The sequence below is a fragment of the Papio anubis genome, chromosome 2 (genome assembly GCF_008728515.1).
Source record: "Papio anubis isolate 15944 chromosome 2, Panubis1.0, whole genome shotgun sequence".
In the NCBI taxonomy this organism is placed as follows: Eukaryota; Metazoa; Chordata; class Mammalia; order Primates; family Cercopithecidae; genus Papio; species Papio anubis.
The window spans coordinates 107,425,426-107,449,750 of record NC_044977.1 but is presented as its reverse complement, the minus strand read 5'-3'; the positions used below and the strand labels follow the sequence as shown (position 1 = coordinate 107,449,750).

The following is a 24,325-nucleotide window of genomic DNA, read 5'->3' as shown; positions in this document are numbered from 1 at the left end:
ATGATGGTTGACTTTGCCTAAATACTGTCTTATGTTTGCTTAACGTCTACCTCCCCATTAGACTGCAGGCTCCAGAAGGACATTCATTCATTCCTCCAGGCCCCCTACCTAAAGAGCTGCGCAGGATGCTGCAGCTGCAGCAGTGGAGGCGGTGGCCTGGTTCTGGCCCTCAGAGGCCTATGGCCATGGGCAGGGGTTATCCCCGCTCCTTCATACCCCATCCTCAGTCCTGGCCCAGTGCCCAGTTCCCACAGGCCTTTAGGAAACGTGGTTAGTCTTTTTTTTTTTTTTTTTTTTTTGTGACAGAGTCTCGCTCTGTCTCCCAGGCTGGAGTGCAGTGGCCGGATCTCAGCTCACTGCAAGCTCCGCCTCCAGGGTTCACGCCATTCTCCTGCCTCAGTCTCCAGAGCAGCTGGGACTACAGGCGCCCGCCACCACGTCCGGCTTATTTTTTGTATTTTTAGTAGAGATGGGGTTTCACCGTGTTAGCCAGGATGGTCTCCATCTCCTGACCTCGCGATCCACCCGCTTCGGCCTCCCAAAGTGCTGGGATTACAGGCGTGAGCCAACGCGCCCAGCCGTGGTTAGTCCTAAATTGGGGATTAAAGAGGAGAAACAGGCTGAAGGACCTCTTTCCCCACAGCAATTTAATTAATTCTAGCTTCCCAGGGTATAGAAAGAGAAAGCTAAAATGAATGTGAACTGATCTGACAACAGGTAGAAAAAAACAGACACATAATCCAAAACCTGGGCTGGACAGGGACTAAGCTCAGATAACTGAACAAAGAAATCCAGAGGCAACTCTTCTAAGCCTCTGTGCTCAAACATTTTGAACACCTGTAGTTTGTCCACATGCATACCGTTTGTACTTACAACCCCCTCATAGTAAAGCCCTCTAAATACAAAGAGTCTTCTATACTAAATAAAAGTGCATAGTGGTGCTGCCACCTGGCATGATAATGAGAGGTTATAACTTTATTAGATTATTAGACTTTTTGCTTAAGACTCTAGTGCTTAGCATGGGAAGTGCAATTAGGCAACACTCCTAAACATTTCTTCCTTAACAGGCTTATCCTTATTTAAGAATTATGTATTTATTACTTCTGCATGTTTAAAGACTACAAAGTAAATCCTCTAGCTTTAGTTAACAGTTTTTCTTTGGAAGAAAGTGACTATTAATAAGTCAACTTTTCGAGGGACTCATAAAATACTTAAATTCAGGGATTAATGCTTTCATTTTCTATTCGATTTTTTCAAAAGATTTTTCAAAACTCAGTAATAGCACTTCTGTCATTTGCTAGTTTATATATCAGGTGAAATTAAACCAAATATGAGCATTCAAAGGCCTTGAAGCCAGCCAGACCTGACTTTCAGTTCTGACATTTCCTCTTGCTATGACCTTGGGCAAGCTTCCTAACCTGCTTAAGCCTCAAATTTCTCCTCCATATAAATAGACTGCACTTACCATTAAACTTAATTAAATAAACAATGTACATTTAAAAAGCACAACTTGTGACACTAAAAGGCAGGAAATAAATGGTAGCTAAAATAACATCTTTTTTTTTTTTTTTTTTTTTTTGAGATGGAGTTTTTGCTCTGTTGCCCAGGCTGGAGTGCGATGGTGCGATCTTGGCCCACTGCAACCTCCACTTCCTGGGTTCAAGTGATTCTCCTGCCTCAGTCTCCTGAGTAGCTGCGATTACAGGTGCCCACCACCATGCCTGGCTAATTTTTGTATTTTTTAGTAGAGACTCGAGGTTTCACCATGTTGGTCAGGCTGGTCTCGAACTCTTACCCTCAGGTTATCCACCCACCTTGGCTTCCCTAAGTGCTAGGATTATAAGCGTGAGCCACCGCACCCAGCCAAAAGCATCATTTTAAATGTTATTTCCATATCCTCTAGCCTTTCCAATCTCTTACTCCTAGAAAAGGATCTATATGAGGAAGGAAAAACAATGAGACACCATAGATCTGCCTTCAAGCTTGAGGTCATTCTTTCTTTCAAGGCAAAGCTCACTATTGAGCTTTGTTGTCCAGGGAAGGGTTATTGACCATGGAGGCCTAGGCAGAGACTACAATAAATTGGACAACTAGTGCAGAAAGACCAATGCAATTTCTAAAAGTGGCTGTTCCCCTTATCTTGCCAATTAAATAGCTTTTCCCCTGCATCTGCCTAAATCTTTTCCTTCCTTCAAGATCAGCTCAAGTCACATCTCATATGAAGCTTTCTCCAATCACTGAAGCTCACAATAACTTCTGCCTCCAAACTCTCACACCACTATCTATACTGGCAATTGATCAAGCATCAACTTGTGACTTTCTGCAGTCTTTCTTAATATACCTATCAGATTGGGCCTTGAACTCCCCTCCAGTCCAGTGGCCTATAAGTGTCCTCTCCAAACCCCTCAGATCCTTTGTTATCTGGATAAAGCAGGGACCCATGGGTGACTCAGCTGGTATTAAGAGCTCAGGCCCTCAGATTCCCCATAATTCTCTCCCCATGACAGCTTGTGGGCCATATGCCTGGCCCACTGCCTTCGTCGTGGTGGGTGCTGTCTAAATACCATCCGTTCATTGACCAGTGACATCTTAATGTAGTTATGGTGCCCGAGCACCTAGGCAGTCACATAGGGGAGGTAGCACACTGAATATAGGGCAAGGTTCCTGTTTTTCCCAGGGCCAGCCCGTAAAACTGCCTAAGTATTTTACATTCTTAATGATTCTAAAAGTTGAAAGCATAAGGCCAGCACTTCCCAGGTTATTAGATTTGTTTTAGGATGACTCTTCACCTCAAAGCCCTCTTCCCTGAGGACTTCTACCCCCATGCCAACACCCAGCCACTCTCTAAATCCACAGCTGAATAAAGAGCTGATCTGCAGAGAAAAGCAGACGAATGGTATAGACACAGGAGGGAAGCAGAGCACAGTGACCAGATGACACCAGAGAGAGAACAGCTGTCTTAGCTCCTGACTGTACACTTTGCTGATGAGGCCCAGGGGGACCTCCTGCTCTGAGGTTCTGTGAGATACTCTATAGCCTGGAGAGCACTCAGCATGGAACAGCAGTGGTCAGGAGCTCAGACTCTGAAGCCAAGGCCTCCTGGCTTCAAATCCTGGTCCTGCCACTTACCAGCAAGATGCTCCAAAAGGAGCTAATTTTTTTTTTTTTTTTTTTGCTTTGTTAATTTGAATTAAATATTCATGTCTTTGGTAATGTCAGTGTGTTAAATTCCAAAATTTCTTAAGTTTATTATAATAATTATTGCCTGCCAGTATGAACTAAGTGCTTTAATTTCACAAGTCCATGACAATGAGATAGTCTTCCTTTTCAGACTCATTAAAATCAATCAATCGCCATTTCTCACAATAAGCAGAAAGAGCACTTACACTCATTTGGGAAGAGCTGGCCCATGGTGCCAGATTTGGGCTCAGAGGCCCTCTGGCTGGGTCATATTCACTAACACCCAAAGGGAAGCCAATGTGATAATAGCCTCACCCTTCAAAGAAAAATTCCAAAACCAGCAGGACCATTTCCATTTTGATCCTCAGTGATTTCAAGTATCTGGCAAAGATTTTTAAATTAGCCATGTTAATTAAGTGTAATTTTTTGCAGAAATGTTAGGCTACTTGAAGCATTTTTTTTTTTTTATAAGGAACACACATGAGCTTTTGGAACACAAAGGATGGCCTGTGGCCATAGCTGAGAAGTACAGGAAGCCCTGATAAGAGGCCAGCTACCCAGACTCCCTAACATCAGAGGTCCTTGCCTTAGTTGGTTCCTGGATAACAAATGATAGGAAGTATGTTCATCAAGCTTAGCATCCTTGAAAATGAACTACAGTTGTTTTAACATTCAAGATCCTTGACATCTGGCTAAACACAGAGAAAAACTTTGAGACCCAGTTTTCTGGTATAGCTTGCAAATGTTGTAGTATGGCAAACACTGTAACATGCTGGAAAATGCCATGATGAAGGAAGGCCATGTACATGAATTATGTTTTCTCTGTGAAATGCACAGAAGGTTAAAAAGCCAAGGAGATGTTCTGCTTCCACTAGAAGCCAGAATGCTAGAAGGAGGCTCAATACTACCCTAACGACAACGACAAAAAAAAAAACCAGATAAACTACAAAATCATAACTTTTCTTAAATGCATATAAGCAAATAAGAAGCAATCCCCTAAAAGTTTTAAATTAATTGTATAAGACTGAGTGAGACTAGACTAATGGGAGCATACTGAGCCCCTAGGAGTCACTGCAAAGGGAATTCACAGCTACTTGCAGGCTCTTCTCTAATTGTGTTTGTTTGTTTGGTTGTTGTTGTTGTTGTTGTTGTTTGAGACGAAGTCTCCCTCTATCATCCAGGCTGGAGTGCAGTGGTGCGATCTCAGCTCACTGCAACCTCCACCTCCCAGGTTAAAGCAATTCTCCTGCCTCAGCCTCCTAAGTAGCCGGGATTACAGGCAACCACCAGCCACCAAGTCCAGCTGATTTTTGTATTTTTAGTAGAGGCGGGGTTTCACCATGTTGGCCAGCCTGGTCTCCAACTCCTGACCTCAAGGGATCTACCCACCTCAGCCTCCCAAAGTGCTGGGATTACAGGCGTGAGCCACCATGCCTGGCTTTCTCTAATAGTATTTTTAGTGGATTCCTTAGGATTTTCTATATACAAGATCATGTCATCTGCAAATACAGATAGTTTTACTCCCTTTCCAATCTGTATGTCTTTTCTTTCTTCTTTTTTTTTTTTTTTTTTTTTTTTGCCTGACTGCTCTGGCTAGAACATCCAGTACAATGTTGAATAGAAGTGGTGTCTTGTTCCTGATCTTTGGGGGAAAGCATTCAGTCATTCAACACTAACTATGATGTTAACTGTGGGCTTTTCATAAACACCCTTTATCAGGTTGAGGAAACTTCCTTCTACTCCTAGAAGTGTTTGTTTGTTTTTTATCAAGATAGGGTGTTGAATCTTGTCAAATGACCTTTCGGCCTCTACTGAGACGCTTATGTGGGTTTTCCCCTTTACTCTATTGATATATGTATTATATTGATTGATTTTTGGATGTTAAACCAACCTTAAATTCCTAGGAAAAATCCCACTTGATCATGGTGTATAATCTTTTTTGTATGTTGCTGGATTTGGTGCCAGAACTTTGTTGAGGCTTTTTGTGTCTATAGTTGACCTTTGAACAATGTGGGAGCTGGGGTGCCAAACTCCCTCAAAGTTGAAAATACCTGTATAACTTTTGGCTCCCCCAAAACTTAACTACTAATGCCTACTGTTGACTGGAAGCCTTACCAATAACATTAACAGTTGATTAACACAAATTTTGTATGTTATATGTATTATAAACTGTATTCTTATAATAAACCTAGAGAAAAGAAAATGTTTTAAGAAAATCATAAGGGAAAATATTGTTAGGGTCACCCCAACCAGGCTATTCCCCTCCCTTCCCATGGATCTTACGATGCAGTCCTTTGTGACCTCCGCATAGCTCCCTCAGGGCTAAAGACAAAACCCCCCACGTCACTGACCCCTCCAGTAACTGTCCAGGCAGTTACAGGATGCAGTTAACATGTCTGCTCACCTTGCAAAACAAAGCTGGCAAAAACATCTCCAGGATGCGGTCAAGACGCCTGCACCCCCGACTCAGCTCCCCTACCCCGGCCCAGTTCCTCGCCCTGCAAAGCCCTGCTGTAGTCTGTAAGTGGGGCTGCCTCCTCTGCTTTTGTCAGGAGGTAGCCCGGCAGGACTGACAATAAATCACCTTGCCTGAACTTGGGTCTGTTGGCCTCATTCCTTCCTCGGTTGTCCTTCCAATTATCCCTTACAAATACATTTACTATTCATTAAGTGTAAATGGATCACCATAAAGGTCTTTATCCTCCTTGTCTTCACCTTAAGTGGGCTGAGGAGGAGGAAGAAGAGGAGGGTTGGTCTTGCTATCTCTGGGTGGCAGAGGAGAAAGAAAACCCACGTATAAGTGGACCTGTACACTTCAAACCTATGTTGTTCAAGGGTCAACTGTATATTCATAAGAGATTTAGCCCATAGTTTGCTTTTCTGTTGCATTTTTCTCTAGTTTTGGTATTAAGGTGATACTGACCTCATAAAATGAGTTGTGGAGTATTCTCACTTCTATTTTTCGGAAGAGTTTGTGAACAATTGGTACTAATTCTTTTTTAAATGGCTGGTAGAATTCACCAGTGAAGCCATCTGGTTCTGAACTTTTTTGTGTGGGTGGGTAAGTTTTCAAAAATTATTAGTTTTAAAGTTTTCTTTTTTAATTACTTCTTTTTTTTTTTTTTTTTTTTTTTGAGACGGAGTCTCGCGCTGTGTCACCCAGCTGGAGTGCAGTGGCGCGATCTCGGCTCACTGCAAGCTCCGCCTCCCAGGTTCACGCCATTCTCCTGCCTCAGCCTCCGAGTAGCTGGGACTACAGGCGCCCACCACCACGCCCGGCTAGTTTTTTTTTTTTTTTGTATTTTTAGTAGAGACGGGGTTTCACCATGTTAGCCAGGATGGTCTCGATCTCCTGACCTCGTGGTCCACCCGCCTCGGCCTCCCAAAGTGCTGGGATTACAGGCTTGAGCCACCGCGCCCGGCCTTTAATTACTTCTTATAGGTCTATTCAGATTTTCTATTTCTTAAGTCATTTTTGGTAGTTTGTATAGTTTTAGGAATTTGTCCATTTCATCTAGGTTATCTTATTTGTTGGCATATAGTTATCCACATTATTCCTTTACAAGTGTTTTTACTTATGTAAGGATGATAGAAATGCCCCTCTTTCATTCAAGTCATTTAAGTCTTCTCTTTTTCCTCTTGTTACTCTATAGCTAAAGGTTTATCAATTCTGTTTATTTTTCAATTAATCAATTTCTGATTTTGTTGATTTTCTGTATTGCTTTTCTATTCTACATTTCATTAATTTCCTCTAATCTTCACTATTTTCTTCCTCCTACTTTATATTTAGGTTGCTCTTCTTTTCCTAGTGTCTTTTTTTTTTTTTTTTTTTTTTTTGAGATAGAGTCTCACTCTGTCACCTAGGCTGGAGTGCAGTGGCACAATCTCAGCTCACTGCAAGCTCCGCCTCCAGGGTTCACACCATTCTCCTGCCTCAGCCTCCCGAGTAGCTGGGACTTCAGGCGCTCGCCACCACACCTGGCTAATTTTTTGTATTTTTTAGTAGAGACGGGGTTTCACCATGTTAGCCAGGATGGTCTCGATCTCCTCACCTTGTGATCTGCCCACCTTGGCCTCCCAAAGTGCTGGGATTACAGGCGTGAGCCACCGCGCCCGGCTAGTGTCTTAAATATGGAAGATTGGGTTATTGATTTGAGATCTTTCTTCTTTTTTAATGTAAGCATTTGCAGCTATAAATTTCCCTCTCAGCACTGCTCCCATTGCAACCTCTAAGTTTGAGTATGTTGTGTCTTGATTCTCACTCATCTTAAAGTATTTCCCTTGTGAGTTCTTGTTTGACTCATTGCTCTTTATATGCATGCTACTTAACTTTCACATTTTTGTGAATTTTTCACATTTCCTTCTGTTGTTGATTTCTAATTTCATTCCATATTGATTAAAGAACATACTTTGTATAATTTCAATCATTTTACATTTATTGAGGCTGTTTTAGAGTCTAGAATATGGTCTGTCCTGGAGAATGTTCCATGTTCCTTGGAACACTTGAGAATGTTCCAAATGTATATTCTGCTATTGCTGAATGGAGTTATTCTGTGTTGGGCCTGGTTGATTTATAGTGTTGTGTAGGTTTTCCATTTCCTTGTTGATCTTCTGCCTGTTGGTTCTACACATTACTGAAAGTGACATACTGAAGTTTCCAACTATTATATTTAATAGTTGAATTGAATTTTTTGTTGTTGTTGAGACGGAGTCTTATTCTGTTGCCCAGGCTGGAGTGCCGTGGTGCAGTCTCTGCTCATTGCGACCTTTGCCTCCCGGGTTCAACCGATTCTCCTGCCTCAGCCTCCCAAGTAGCTGGGACTACAGGTGCCCGCCACCACACCCGACTAATTTTTGTATTTTTAGTAGAGACAGGGTTTCACCATGTTGGCCAGGCTGGTCTCAAACTCCCGACCTCAAGTGATCCACCCACCTCGGCCTCCCAAAGTGCTGGGATTACAGGCGTCAGCCACCACAGCCGGCCAATAGTTGAATTTTCTATGTCTCCTTTCAATTCTGTCAGTGTTTGCTTCATGTGTTTTGGAGCTCTGTTTTTAGGTGTTTGTAATTATTATATCTTGCTGATAGATTAACCCTTTTGTCACTATAAAATATCCTTGTTTATCTCTAGTGACTTTTTTTGTTTTAAGTCTACTTTATCTGATAATACTATCATCATTATAACATACATCATCATGTATAGTTACAATTTGTATCATACATCTTTTCCCATCCTTTTACTTTTATATATCTTTGAATATACTAATTGTATCTTTGAATATAAAGTGTGTCTCCAGGAGACACCATATAGTTGGCTCTTATTTTTCAAATCTAGCCTGACAATTTTTGCCTTTTGACTGGATCATTTATCCATTTGCACTTAATATTATCGATATAGTGGGATCCATGTCTGTCATTTTAAGTTTTGTTTTCTCTATATCTCAATTTTTTTCACTTATTGCTTTCTTTTGCATTAAATAAAAATTTATAGTGTAGCATTTTAATTCCTTTGATAATATTTTCATTATATATTTTAAGTTATTTTATTAGTGGTTATTCTACAGTTTATCATATACATCTTATCAAAATCTACTTCAGATTTATACTAACTTAATTAAACCTGAAATACAGAAATGTTACTTCTATATAGTGCTAATCCCTCTTCCCACTTTGCTATTATACATAGTATATCTACATACGTTATAAATCCAACAATACATTGTTATAATTACTATGTTATATAATTTTATGTTTATTATAGAATCTGAGACAGGAAAGGAGAACAGTGTATATTTATAGAGTTTATAACATTAACCTTATTTACTATTCCTGGTTCTCTTCATTTGTTCCTATGGATTTGAGCTACCCTCTGGAGTCATTTCTTTATTCCAAATGCAGCTTTTCTCCTACCCACTTCCCCTGTTCTCTTGTTAAATATATTATGTTACTGAATATTATAGACCCAACAGTACATTATATGCAGATGCTCCTCAACTTACAATGGGGTTATGTCTTGATAAAGCCATCATAGGTCAAAATAATTGTAAGTCAAAAATGCACTTAATGCTGGCAACACAGCAGACAATCCCTAATTTATGATGGCTTGATTTATGATTTTTCAACTTTATAATGCTGCAAAAGCAATATAGTTGGCCCTCTGTATCTGTGGGCTCTGTATCCATGAATTCAACCAACTGAAGATCAAAAATATTCAAAGAAATAAAAAACAATACAACAATAAAAAAATACAAATTCTAAATATAAAGTACAGCAACTATTTACATAGCATTTATATTGTATTAAGTATTATAAGTAATTTAGAAATCAGGCTGGGAGTGGTGGGTCACACCTGTAATCCTAGCACTTTGGGAGGCCGAGGCGGGCAGACCTTGAGGTCAGGAGATCGAGACTATCCTGACCAACATGGTGAAACCCCATCTCTACTAAAAATTAAAAAAAAAATTTAGCTGGGCGTGGTAGTGCGTGCCTGTAATCCCAGCTACTCGGGAGGCTGAGGCAGGAGAATCATTTGAACCAGGGAGTCAGAGGTTGCAGCAAGCCAAGATCGCGCCACATCACTACATTCCAGCCGGACAACAGAGTGAGACTCTATCTCAAAAAAAAAAAAAAAAAAAAAGAAAGGTAATTTAGAGATCATTTAGAGTATACAAGAGGATGTGCATAGGTTAACCATTTATATCATTTTATAAAAGGAACTTGAGCATCCAAAGATTTTGGTATGCAGTAGGGGGTACTGGAACCAATCCCCCTTGGATACCAAGGAATGGCTGTATTCATTCAGTAGAAACTGTAACCCCATCATAAGTTGCAAGAAGCTCTTCAACTTATGATGAAGTTACATCCTGATAAACCCATTGTACAGTCAAAAATTTGTAAGTTGAATCATTGTAAGCTGGGGACCACCTGTACTTTTATTTAACATAATTGCTTTTTAAATCAGTTACGAGAACAAAGAAGAAATATGCATTTACAGTGTCTTTCATAATCACATAATTACCTTTACTGATGCTTTGTTTTCCATATAGATTTGAATTATCACCTGGGGTCACTTGCTTTCAGCCTGAATAACTTCCTTTAGTATTTCTTAAAAGGTGGATCTGTTAGCAATTAATTATCTGTTTTTGTTTATCCAGGAATGTCTTTATTTTGCCTACATTTCTTAAAGAGACTGCATTAGTCATTTTCACACTACTATAAAGATACTACCTGAAACTGGATAATTTATGAAGGAAAGAGGTTAAATTTACTCACAGTTCCACATGGCTAGGCAGGCCTCAGCAAACCCACAATCATGGTGGAAGGTGAAAGGGAAGCAAAGCATATGTTTACAAGATGGCAGGAAAGAGAGAGTGTGCAGTGGACACTGCCACTTTTAAAACCATCAAATCCTGTGGCCAGGCCTGTGATCTCAGCACTCTGAGAGGCTGAGATGGGCAGATCACCTGAGGTCAGGAGTTCGAGACCAGCCTGGCCAGCATGGCAAAACCCCGTCTGTACTAAAAATACAAAAATTTGCTGGGTGTGGTGGTGCACACCTATAGTCCCAGCTACTTGGGAGGCTGAGGCAGGAGAATCACTTGGACCCAGGAGGCAGAGGAGGCAGAGGTTGCAGTAAGCTGAGATCATGCCACTCCACTACAGCCTGGGTGACAGAGTGAGACGCCATCTCAAAAAATTAAATTAATAAATAAAACTGTCAGATCTTGTGAGAACTCCCTCACTATCATGAGAACAGCATGGAAAAACCACCCCATGATCCAATCACCTCCTACCAGTTCCTTCCCTCAACATGTGGGGATTCCAATTCAAGATGAAATTTAGATGGGGACACAGAGCCAAACCATATTATTCCACCCCTGGCTCCTCCCAAATCTCATGTCCTTTTCACATTTCAAAACCAATCATGCCTTCCCAATAGTCCCCCAAAGTCTTAACTCATTTTAGCATTAACTCAAAAGTGCAAGTCCAAAGTCTTATCTGAGACAAAGCAAGTCCCTTCTGCCTATAAGCCTGTAAAATCAAAAACAAATTAGTTACTTCCAAGAAAAAGGATGGTGCACACATTGGGTAAATGTTCCCATTCTAAATTAGAGACATTGGCGAAAACAAACGGGCTACAGGCCTCACGCAAGTCTGAAATCCAGTAGGACAGTCATTAAATATTAAAGCTCCAAAATGATCTCCTTTGACTTCATGTCTCACATCCAGGGTAAACTGATGTGAGGGATGGGCTCCCAAGGCCTTGGGCATCTCTATCCCTGAGGCTCTGCAGGGTACAGCCACCGCAGCTGCTTTCACAGGCTTGTGTTGAGTGCCGGCAGCTTTTCCGGGCACACAGTGCAAGATGTCAGTGGATCTATCATTCTGGGGTCTGAAGGATGATGGCCCTCTTCTCACAGCTTCACTAGGTAGTTCCCCAGTGGGGACTCTATTTTTCCTCCACACTGCCCTAGCAGAGGTTCTCCATGAGGGCTCTGCCCCTGCAGCAGACTACTGCCTGGACATCCAGGCATTTCCATATATCCTCTGAAATACAGGAAGTTTCCCAAACTTCACCTCTTGTTCTGTGCACCTACAGGCTCAACACCACACGGAAGCTGCCAAAGCCCGGGGTTTGCGCCCTCTGAAGCAATGGCCTGAGCTGTACCTTGGCCCCTTTTAGCCACAGCTGCAGCTGGAGTGACTGGGATGCAGGACACCATGTTGCAAGGCTACACAGAGCACTGGACCCCTGGGCCTGGCACATACAACCATCTTTTCCTCCTAGGCCTCTGGGACTGTGATGGGTGGGGCTGCTATGAAGGTCTCTGACATGCCCTGGAGACATTTTCCCCATTGTCTTGGGTATTAACATTCAGCTCCTCATTATTATGCAAATCTCTGCAGCCAGCTTGAATTCCTCCCCAGAAAATGGGTTTTTCTTTTCCACCACATGGTCAGGTAGGCTGCAAAATTTCCAAACCTTTATGCTCTGCTTCCCTTTTCAACATAAATTCCGATTTCAAACCATCTCTTTGTGAAAGCATATAACTGAACACTTTCAAAATAAGCCTTGAATGCTTTACTGTGGCCGGGCATGGTGGTTCATGCCTATAATCCCAGCACTTTGGGAGGCCAAGGTGAGTGCATCATTTGAGGTCAGAAGTTTGGGACCAGCCTGACCAACATGGTGAAACCTCATCTCTACTAAAATTACAAAAATTAGCTAGCCATGGTGGCATGCACCTGTAGTCCCAGCTACTCAGGAGGCTGAGACATGAGAATCACTTGAACCTGGTGGGCAGAGGTTGCGGTGAGCTGAGATCATACCACTGCATACCAGCCTGGGCAACAGAATGAGACTCTGTGTCAGAAAAAAGAAAAAAAAAAGAAAGAAAAAGAATGCTTTGCTGCTTAGAAATTTCTTCTGCCATATACCCTAAATTATCTCTCTCAAGTTCAAAGTTCCACAGATCTCTAGGGCAGGGGCAAAATGCCACCAGTTTCTTTGCTAAAGCATAGCATGAGTGACCTTTACTCCAGTTCCCAAAAAGTTCCTCATCTCCATCTGAGACCACCTCAGCCTGGACTTCATTGTGCATATCATTATCAACAATTTTGTCAAAACCATTCAACAAGTCTCTAGGAAGTTTCAAACTTTCCCACATCTTCCTCTCTTCTTTGGAGTCCTCCAAATTTTTCCAACCTCTGCCTGTTACCCAGTTCCAATATCACTTCCACATTTTCAGGTTATCTTTACAGCAGCACCCCCACTCTTAGTACCAATTCTCTGTATTAGTCTGTTTTCACACTGCTATGAAGATACAACCTCACCAGGCGCAGTGGCTCATGCCTGTAATCCCAGCACTTTGGGAGGCCAAGGTGGGTGGATCACAAGGTCAGGAGTTCAAGACCAGCCTGACCAATATGGTGAAACTCTGTCTCTACTAAAATACAAAAATTAGCTGGGTGTTGTAGCGGGCACCTGTAATCCCAGCTAATTGGGAGGCTGAGGCAGAAGAATCACTTGAACCCCAGGAGGGGGAGGTTGCAGTGATCCTGGGCGACAGAGCAAGACTCCATCTCAAAAAAAGAAAAAAGATACAACCTAAGATGGTGTAATTTATAAAGGAAAGAAATTTAACTGACTCACAGTTCCACCTGGCTGGGGAAGCCTCAGGAGACTTATAATGATGACAGAAGGCAAAGGGGAAGCAAGGCACGTCTTCACAAGGCAGCAAGAGAGAGAGTGCTCATGCAGGGGAAACTCCCACTTTTAAAACCATCAGACCCTGTGAGAGCTCCCTCACTGTCAAAAGAATAGCCTGGGGAAAACCACTCCTATTATCCAATCACCCCCCAAACAGGTCCCTCCCTTAACATGTGGGGATTACAATTCAAGGTGAGATTTGGGTACGGACACAGAGTCAAACTATATCAGATAGTTTTGCTGAATACAAGATTCTTGGTTGATAATTTTCTTTCTTTAGCACTCTGAATATGTCATACCACTGCTTTCTGGCATCTATCGTTTCTGATGAGAGTTGGTTGTTATCCTTATTAAAGTTTCTTTGTATGTGATGAGTCATTTTTCTCTTCTTTCAAAATTGTCTCATCCTTCAATTTCAGCATTTTTACAATAATGTGTTTGGGTGTGGATCTCTTTGCCTTCATCCTACTTGAACATCATTGAGCTTCTTTGATGTACGGTTTTTCATCAATCTGGGGAATTTTTTAAATCATTATTTCTTCTGATACTTTTTCTGCTCCTCCTCTAGCTCCTCTCTTTACATTTCATGTATATTGGTGCACTTAATAGTGTCTCACATTTTTCTAAGACTATTCATTTTTCTCTCTTCTTCAGATTGCATAATTTTTATCAGTCTATCTTCAGTTCCTTGAGTCTTTGTTCTTCCAGTTCCAATCCACTGTTAAGATTCTCTAGCAAATTTTTAATTTCAGTTATTTTAGTTTTTTATAGAGACAAGGTTTTACTATGTTGCTCTGGTTGGTCTTGAACTCCTGGCCTCAAGTGATCCTCCTGCCTGGGTCTGGGATTGCAGGTATAAGCCACCACACCTGACCTCTTTGAACATATTTATTGTGGCTGTATTGAAGTTTTTGCTAAATCTGATATCTGGGCTTTCTCACAGGCAGTTTCTGATGCCTGCTTTTTGTTTATTTAAGAGTCACACTTTCCTGTTTGTTTGAAGGTCTCATAAGTTTTGATTCAAAACTGGACATTTGAGGTAACATACTATAGCAACCACGAATACCAATTCCTCTTCTGCCCATCTCTGGGGCTTGTTTTTGTTTGTTTGCTTGTTTAGTGACATAGCTAGACTGTTTCAATGAAGTATATTTCCCTTGAAGTATAAAGACACTCATGTCCCTCCTCAGACAGTGTTGCTTTGGTTGTGCCCATCGTCTGTGTGGGTTTAACAGAGTTGTACTGCCTGTCTCCCTTTCGGATCTCTCTGCTGTCTGCCTTTGTTGATATCATACTCAGCTGTTCAAGTCCACCTACCTACTGTTTGCTCTATGGTTTTCAACAATGCCCTGGGGCATACAATTGCTCCAGTCTTATTCAATTAAATTCAGGCAAAGATATTTTTTAAGGCCAATCTTTAGGTTCCTTATAATTCTAGTAAGGTTCTTCTTAGCTGCCTCTTTCCCTGGTTCAGAGTCTCTGATAAACAAGCTGGCCTATAGTTTAGCTTGTTGCTCTCACAAAGCTACCAGGCTCCTCTTAATTTCTTGCTCTCAAAATCTCCATTGTATTCAAGAATGCCTTTAGACTTGAGCTTTCCCATACTCTGTTTTAGCTAAAGTCAATTATTTTGGGGAGAGCTTCAAACCTTCTATTCTTCCAGACTGTCTCTACTTCTAGGCAAAATCTCGGCCAGGGTAGTAGACTGGTCTTGGCTTGCCTCTCTCAATGTTGAACCTCCATTTTATGAGGGAGCTGGGGCAAAAGCAACCAGGTCTCCGTATTCTCAGCCTTCTGCACCTGGGATAAAGCTTCTGTCCCATGAATGGGGGCTAGGTGGAATGAAGTAGACCCTGACCTGTCAGCTGGAGGCTCTCCAGGAACTTGGCCTCAGTAACTTGGAGTTAGAGAAGAGAAATGCTGGACACCTGCCCCTCCTGGCAAGGGACTATATCCCTTCACTGAAAGCTGAGGAGAGAGGAGCTGGGAGGGATGAGAAGAGAGCAGGTCATGCTCAGGTACCATAGACACTCACTATTCTTACCAAGATTTAATAGATTTTCTTGAATAAATGTATTTTTTTTCATTTGCTGCATGCCCTTCAAACAACTTCCAGAGGCTTTAGAAGGTTGGCTTTTAAAATAATTTTCACCAAGTACGGTTGCTTCACTGAGGAATTGTGACTCTTCGCACTGGCATTTCTGGAAATGGAATTCCAACTCCACAACTGTTTCTTTTTAAATGTAACAAAATGTTAAGGGCAAGAGAGCTTTTGTAGACATTTAAACATTTCTTAAATTTTATTTTGCACTTTTAAATTTGTCGATCAATTTTTTTTAGGGTTCAAACATTTTTAGTAGGCCTTGAAGAGTCTGTGAACACTAGGCACAGTGTCTACAGAGCCCAATCGAAAAAGAGCCCAAGTGTAGCCAGATGGGGGAACATGTCCAGCCATCCCCACTGGGCACATTCCCACCTGAGTAGCAGATACCCTACTCTAATCAGACTCTTCTTTCAGTACTAACAGCTGAGGCATGGACCCTACACATTTCAGCTGCTAACAACATTGTTTAATAATGAGCCATGGGCTGAATTCCTCAGTTTAGTATTCTTCTGGCTGCATGTTATCAATGCTGACTGTGTCCCAGAAGTAGCAACCTGGGTTACAGATCAGTTTCCTAGAGCCTCTGTCACCAAAAGAGCCACCAATCCGATCTCCAATTATATAAGGAAGGTTTCAAAAGATATTCTTTTCTGCTTCACAGGTAATTGGATGTAGCCAAACGTATGAAGTCATTTTAGAACAATGATAAGATCAAAATGTAAAATAATCACTTCTAATATGAGGTAGCAAGGTGGAAAGTGAGCCAGGATGGAAATGCAAAACCTCTACGGGGGGTTACTGACACGGACCATTTTTTAAATTTTATTTATTTATTTATTTATTTTGAGACGGAATCTTGCTCTGTCACCTAGGCTGGAGTGCAATGGCACGATCTCGGCTCACTGCAACCTCCGTCTCCCGGGTTCAAGCGATTCTCCTGCTTCAGCCTCCCAAGAAGCTGGGATTACAGGCATGCATCACCATGCCTGGCTAATTTTGTATTTTTATTAGAGACAGGGTTTCTCCATGTTGGTCAGCCTGAACTCCCGACCTCAGGTGATCTGCCTGCCTCAGCCTTCCAAAGTGCTGGGATTACAGGTGTGAGCCACCGTGCCCGGCGACATGGCCCATCTTGATGACTATGGGTTTCCAGTGATTGGAAGCCCCCCTGTGAGCCATATGTGCCCTGTCTATCAAAATCCTAGAGCAATTTCAGATGCATTCATAGATAGTCCATGTTACTTTGATAGCACCTCCACATATAAACAGCAGTACAGCAAAAGTTGCAGATATTTCAACAGCTGAAAGGGACAGGATGGGGAAAATCAACCAACACTTTTGTGACACTGGAATTCTGTAAACCAATGTGACTCTACGGTCCAGAATCAAGGGGAAAGGATGGTCCTACATTTGTCCTGCATGGATAAAAACACATCTAGACATGTGTTCACATGTGAACTACATATTTTATAAGAGTTCCTGACAAATGGACAAAATCCAAAGAAGGAGGACGCTAGAGTGAAGCACACCACATGAGGAACACACAAAGGGCTTCACATTTCCTTTCAAATGGGGGTTTGGAAACAAAATAGTTATCTTCAAATATTTTATAGCTGTCCTTAAAAGTGTAAAAACTGCCTGGTACTCCAGCTCCATTCCAAAACACAATCATTCATTCATCTATTCAGCAAACATTTATTCTGCATCTCCTCAGAGTGAGGCCCTGTGTTAAGTGGCTATCTAGGGGTACATAAGACTCTTCGTAAATAATGAAGAGTCTAGAAGCAGAGAGGGTTAAACAAGCATGCGAATAACCCAGTAACCATAATACAGGGGAGAGTATGATAGGCATCATGTGAGCAGAACAAAGCTTACTTTGGAATTCAGAGTCAGGAGTCATCATGTCCCACTAGCAAGATCAGAAACGACACCATGAAAGAGATGGCATTGCACTGGGTTTCAAAGATGTGTACTATTTCTGTGAGGAGAAATATACTAAAGACTTATTCCAGGTTGGGGGTAAAAGTGCAAATACTTAGAGGTGAGAAAAGGGCTGGAAAACATAATGGGACAGAGCCAAAGAACTGATGAGTTCAAGTTGACCAACCACAGGTGTAGAAATCTCAAGTATTAGGAGACAAAGCTAGAACTTTATAGGCCCAACAGTGAAGAGCTTGTATCTTAGGCTGCAGAGAATGACTAGGTGCAGGTATTATTAAAAGCTTTGTAATATAGAGTGTCGTGTTTGTTTGACTCCTAGCATAGATCAGAGGCAGACACAGAGAGACAGGAGGTTTGCACAATGGCTAGGTAGAAGGAAATTAAGTCCTGAGGCAGGATTGAGGCAGGTAGCAGTGGGGATGGACATGAGGGAAAAAAGCTGTGAGGTATTTCAGAAACTGAATCAACAGCAGCCAAGACACTTCTGGAAATATGGGAGTGGGTGAGGAGGGATAACTCAATTATCAAGTCTAAGGGACGTAGAAAGAGCAGAAACCCCTGCTGGAGGAGAAACTGACTCAGGGTCAGAGCAGGCTGAGTGAATATGGAAGACAGTGTGGCTACCCTGGAAAGTGGCTAGGATAGGACCAGGAGAATGTTCTAACCCAAAGCCTTGCTCTAAGCACCTCTCAAACCTTCCCCAACTCATGATCACCTCCTCAGAAGCTACTTGATAAGGAAATACCTGAAAAGAACAGGCAAGGATAGAGCCAACCCATCCTTGAGAAGCGCCACTGGCTACCCAAGGCGACCCTCTGTGAAGGCAGAGGCTGTTGCAGGGTTAGAGAAACGCCCCCCTCCACCTTGAGGTCCCCCAACAGGCGATATAAAGAGCAACCTTCCGGCCCTGAGTCTGCCACTCACTCCCCCTGAAACCTTAAAAGATGATCTTCTCTCACTTTGGGAGGCTGAGGTAGGTGGATCACTCGCAGTCAGGAGTTCGAGACCAAACCTGACCAACATGGAGAAACCCCATCTCTACTAAAAATACAAAAAAATTAGCTGGGCATGGTAGCATATGCCTGTAATCCCAGCTACTCAGGAGGCTGAGCTGGAGAATCACTTGAACCCAGGAGGCAGAGGTTGGGGTGAGCCGATATCATGCCATTGCACTCCAGCCTGGGCAACAAGAGTGAAACTCCATCTCAAAAAAAAAAAAAAAAAGATGATCCTCTCTGAGTCAATTCCTTCATTTGTAAGATAGGGGTAGTAATGAGTACCCCACCCATTTCACAGGTTTTATTAGATTAAGTATGAGGAGACAGAATCTTGCAAAGCACACAAAAGCCAAGGGTCATTAGAAGTTGAGAGCAGAAACTACAACAAATTCCTATGTGTATCTTGTATGGAGCTGTCTATGGAAGGAGGGAGGGAGCAAGGTAGGCAAGAAAATACCATAGCCTGGGGGCCACAGGCAGCTAAGTGTTAGTCAAGGAATACCGCCTGCCAGATTTCAAGAACAGCCTGCTCCAGAGAAATAGGAGGGACAGTTAAAATCAACCAGGTCAACCCTCTTGTTTAACAGATGGGAGGCTTCGCCCTGAGACAGGCCCAGTAACCTACCAAAGATCTCTAGTGGCGTGACAGAGGGACCAGGGATATGTCCAATAACTGGAATGCCTGTATAATCACAGTGTACACAGTATTTCTACCCACATTATCTTACTTATCTTCACAAATAGCCTTTGAGCTGAGTGGGAGAGTATTATTAAAATTCCTGTTTTTCAACCTGAGGTTAAATGACTTGTCCAGGGAAGGATTCAAATCCAGACAGTCATACCCCCAGCCCACTGCTCTTTCTCTATACCACAACTTCATGCCTGCGCTGGGTTTTAGCACAATCATTTCAGCTTTCATCATTTTTCAGATTCCAAATTCTGTTTCATTACAAGTTCTTTTTCCTCTTATTTCACACTGCCTTCAGCAATATTTCACTTCAACCTTACCTGGTAGGATGCTACTGATCTCTTGTCTTAAAAGTTCAGTGCCCACATTTGGCACCAGAAACTCTTTTCTAAACCTGAATTATGAAAACTGGGCCTTCCCATATAAATCATCTTTACAAAGTCTGTCCTCACAAGTGTATCATTTGAGATGTGCGTGATTATTACAGCAAACACATTGGACTAATTGAGGCAATATTTAACATGCAAGTACCAAGAAAGCAGCTTTCACAAATGTGTAGAAAACGAAGGCAAATAGTTCCTGGCTTTATCAATAAAAGCTGATTTGCATTCATGGGAGGACCTCCAAGTGCAGTCAGCAACAGAAAATGATCCCGATAATTCCAGTAGCCCACATCCAAAGGTTCTGAACCTGAATGTGTGTCTTTATTGAGGGAGGTCCAGGGAAGACCTAGGGGAAGAAAGTGCTGAGATAAAACTGGGAACTGTCTCAATGTCCTCTTTCCCTTAGTCTGTGGGGCCTGACGTTCCATCACGAACCTTATTTCAGGAGTAAGCAATGAATGTTTTGCTCCTCTTTTCAACTCAGGGAAGAGGATTAATATTGCTCAGTCTCCTTGGCTTGCAGAGGTTTCTCGTGGGGATCATCAGGGGTGTGCTGACGCCTCCAGGCAGCACAGTAACAGGCCTAGGGGCCAGGCTGCGCAGGGGCGCTTCCATCTAACCTGCCTCTCCCTGCACTTTCTTATAAACAAGCCTTCAGTGGCGTGGCAGTCATTTCTGCTGAAAAATACTGGCATTCGTTCCTTTTATGCCCTCTCCTTCCTCACTATCCCCAGAACCAGAACATAACTTCCCACCCACCCCACTCCCGTCAGAAGCAGCTAACGGATGGTAACAGCTCAGCAGCCCTCGGTTTGGAGCTCAACGGACATGGCAACCACCTGGTGAAGGCACCAGCCTCGGCCCCCCGACCCCCACCAGCGGCGCGCCCCAGGGATGCCCCCGGCTGGGCACCGCAGGCAGGACCCAGAGCAGCGAGGCCCAGACGCCGGGCAAGCCCCCAGGGAGCGCGCTGCCCCGGGTGAGGCCGGGAGTCAGACTAAGCCCAGAGACCATCCCCACCCGCCATTAATAAAACGCAGGAAAAATTAAAGCTTTGTTTACCGACATGAGTGATCACTGTGGCCAGTCGCCGGGTGAGCTCCTGGGGGGGCATCTCTTCTTTTAAGCAAGACAGCATTTCACTGAAAAACCACTCTGTATAAATAAAGCCAAACAAAACTGTTTCTACCGCTGCTGTGGATGATTTTTTAAAAGCATCTCCTCCCAAGGATGCTCTGCCCTCGCCCTCTTCCTGGCTCTCCAGTCAAGGATCAAGAGTCCCTCGCAGCCGCTGCCAGCTCTCCCTCGCCACGCCTCGCGGGGGCTCCTGTGACAGACCAAGTCTGGCGCTTTCCCAGCGTCGCAGCTGGACCGAGAGGGGAGCGGCTGCTCTGCAAAAGGAAACAAGTTGCCAGTCTCGCCGGAACCGCGTCCCGGCTCCTCCGGCTGGGCGAGGGCAAGGGCTTCCAGAATCGCGGTCCCGGCCGCCGGGTTTCCGGCGCCGCCTCCAGGGACTGTGAGGTGAGGGACGCTTCGCCGGGTGCAGGGGAGGCGGCAGGTGGCTGCGGCTCCTCTGCGCCGCCCGCCCCACGCCCCACTCCCCGGAGCCCACCTCTTCCCGCCCGCAGGTGGCGCCCGGGGCTCTCAGGGAGGCGCGCACGCGCCCAAGCGCCGCTTGTTTGGGGGTCGGGAACGCTGCGCCCCTTTCCCTGCTGGGAGCCCGCGCTCCAGCCCCTGGTGTGGGGGCGACTCACGGTCCCTACTCGGAACCGTGGGGCAGGGAGACAGCGACTGAGGCGCTCCAGCCGCACCGGGGTCGGGATCACCAGACGCGCGCCGGCTTGGTCTCCGCCCCTCCTTCTTCCCGGCGCGGTGTCTGCGGAGGAGCAGCGGAGAGAAGGGGGCTGACCCGAAGAGATGCCGCCATCCGGCAGGACCCGGAGAGGGAGGCTGGGTGAGGCGCCGCTGCTTGCCCCACCTTCTGACCCGGGGGGCGGCTGGCGTGTGTTTTCCCCCCTTGAGGTTGTTCCACGCAGTTCTTGGCCTCCGCTGGCCACACCTGCACTGGAAGCCCAGCGCCTGGGCTGCGCTCCAACATGACTGGGCGCGCTCACCCCCTGTGTGGGCTTTTTCCTTGGTGCAGCTGCGCCCTTGCCACTGCTCCGTCTGTCACCAGTCAGGCGCGCCAGGCTGTGGCACATCTTCCATGCCGGTCCTCCTCCCCATCAGCCCATTATCCCGTGGTTTCCCTAGTTGGGCCCAGACACTTTCTGACTGGCAGCAAAAGACTAACCCCAGTTCAGCAGAGCGCCATGGGAAACACCTGAGCAAATGCGAATTCGGTCAGGTTGTCCCCCAATCCTTTCTACAGCGGGAGTCCCTGAATACTCAGCCGGTGGCGTGGCGGGACCACCCATGCGGATGTTCTCAGCCATCTCTTTCCTCTTCGATATGTAAAAAGCCGAGCCGCAAACACCCTGGATCCAAATTCTAGGAGTAGTCCCCCATCCCAGGGGGCGGAGGGTATTTTTAATGCTTTCTCTAGCAATTGTGGGCTGTAGTTGAGAAGCGACGTTAGTTCACCTGTGTCATGAGATTTGGAGAGAGGAGGTTCTTCCCGCTGTGAAGTTTGGCACTTTGCACGCTGCCTGCAAAACAGAGCAAGGATTTTCTTTTTCTTTTTCTTTCTTTTTTTTTTTTTTTCGTTTTTAGAGATGGAGTTTCACCATGTTGCCCAGGCTGGTCTCGAACTCCTGGGCTCGAGTGATCATGCCCGGCCACAGAGCAACCATTTTCACAACCACCTTTTGCAAGAGATTTAAAAAAGTGTTAAAAGTCCGGGCATAGTGGCCCACGCCTGTAATCCCAGCACTTTGGGAGGCCGAGGCGAGCAGATCACAAGGTCAGGGGTTCAAGACCAGCCTGGCCGACATAGCGAAACCTCGTCTCTACTGAAAATACAAAAATTAGCCGGGTATGGTGTCACGCGCCTGTAATCCCAGCTACTGGGGAGGCTGCGGCAGGAAAATTGCTTGTACCTGGAAGGTGGAGGTTGCAGTGAGCCAAGACCGTGCCATTGCACTCCAGCCTGGGCAACAGAATGAGACTCCATCTAAAAAAAAAAAAAAAAAAAAAAAAAAAAGGTTAAAGATCCACAGGAGGGGAGGCAGCTTTTGAATTATGTTTCCACCGTGGTTTCTGGCTATTCAGGGGTCACAAGTGTTTTCAAGGAACCAAATGAGATGTTTCCTACTGATAGTAGTCAGAACCCTGGTGCCCAGTCAGAGCCAATTGTGAGTTTTGGTCAGCGGAAACCAATGCTTTGTAAAGAACACAATGATGTAGGGTATGTTGGACTGGGAGCGTCAGAGCCACTTTGAAGATCCAGTAACCTCAACTTCCCAGCTTAGGCCGGGTCCTTATGGGTGAGAATCATGAAAAGGAAGAAGAGAAGGAATGGAGGAGAGGAAAAGGAGGGAGGAGAAGCTTATGATTAAGAATGAGAAGAAAAAGAAAAGAGATAGAAAGGAAATAAATCACACTCAGAGTGCTGCCCACATCTTTGGTACTTTCACAGTCCTCAAAGGTTTCCATGGAGATAAATGAGCTCCAGTTATGGTGAGATGTAGCAGGCAGCGCCTAGTCTCAGAAACTAATTCTGCTCTTGTCTCTGACACTTGCTCTCTCAGGGCCTTCACTGCTTCCCCTGGGCAGTAAGGAAGTGGCTCTGTGATCTCCAAGTTCCCTTTTCCAGCTCTGAAATCCTATAACTGGAATTAAGAAGAAATGATTGGCCGGCTGCGTTGTCCCACACCTGTAATCCCAGCACTTTGGGAGGCTGAGGTGGGTGGATTACCTGAGATTAGGAGTTCGAAACCAGCCTGGCCAACATGGTGAAACCCCATCTCTACTAAAAATAACAAAAATCAACCGGGTGCATTGGTGGGCACCTGTAATCCCAGCTACTTGGGAGGCTGAGGCAGGAGAATCACTTGAACCTGGGAGGCGGAGGTTGCAGTGAACTGAGATAGTACCACTGCACTATAGCCCAGGTGACAGTGTGAGATTCCATCTCAAAGAAAAGAAGAGGAAGAAGGAAGAAGGAAGAAGAAGAAGAAGAAGAAATAATGACCATATAGTGTTCAATATCTCATACCTCCTTGTTCTTCCAAGAAAATGGTCATTGTCTCCGTTGTTCTCATGAACATTGACATCCTTTCTGTCTTATTTCTTCCCACCCTCCCACCTTCCCTGCCTGTTTTTCTCCTTCCTAATTATGATCTCTTATATTATAACTCCTTGTGTTCATTAATGAGGACAAAGCCCTCATGAACTAATCACCTCCTGAAGGTCTTCTTTCTCAGTGCTGTTGCATTGAGGATCAAGTTTCCAACGCATGAACTTTGGAGAACACATTGAAACCACAGCACAAAGAGGCATCTCATCACCCATGCGATGCCTTCCACCATGTTATGATGCGGCATGAAGGCTTTCACCAGATACAGCCCCTCGATCTTAGACTTCCCAGCCTCCAAAACCATAAGCCAAAGCAATTTCTGTTCATTTTAAATTGCCCAGTCCTTGGTTTTCTGTTACGGCAGCACAAAACAGACTAAGACATCTTGGCTGGCAAAATCAGAGAAACAAGCTAGAAAAGCCTGCTTCCTTCTCCAGTGAACCAATTAACAATCACTCACATCTACTGAACATCTGCTATGGTTGTGATAGGCAGTGTCAGGTACAACTACCACCACCATATAGCAAGTGACTGTTCTGTGTCTAGTATGATGTTAGACATTTTGCAAACACCTTTGAGGCCTC

The 24,325-nt window shown here is 44.2% G+C and overlaps 1 protein-coding gene across 2 annotated transcripts in view; it reads right to left on the bottom strand.

Annotated features, from left to right (window-relative positions):
• Positions 1 to 20,760, bottom strand: part of MCF2L2 (MCF.2 cell line derived transforming sequence-like 2) — a 253,043-nt gene extending 232,283 nt beyond the window's left edge. For both annotated transcript variants that reach the window (XM_003894766.5, XM_021934624.2), the window contains exon 1: positions 20,567 to 20,760. In XM_003894766.5, the coding sequence (XP_003894815.3) occupies positions 20,567 to 20,642 (76 nt within the window). In that variant the 5' untranslated portion in view covers positions 20,643 to 20,760. The remainder of the gene's footprint in view (positions 1 to 20,566) is intronic.
• Positions 20,761 to 24,325: the final 3,565 nt, after the last annotated feature.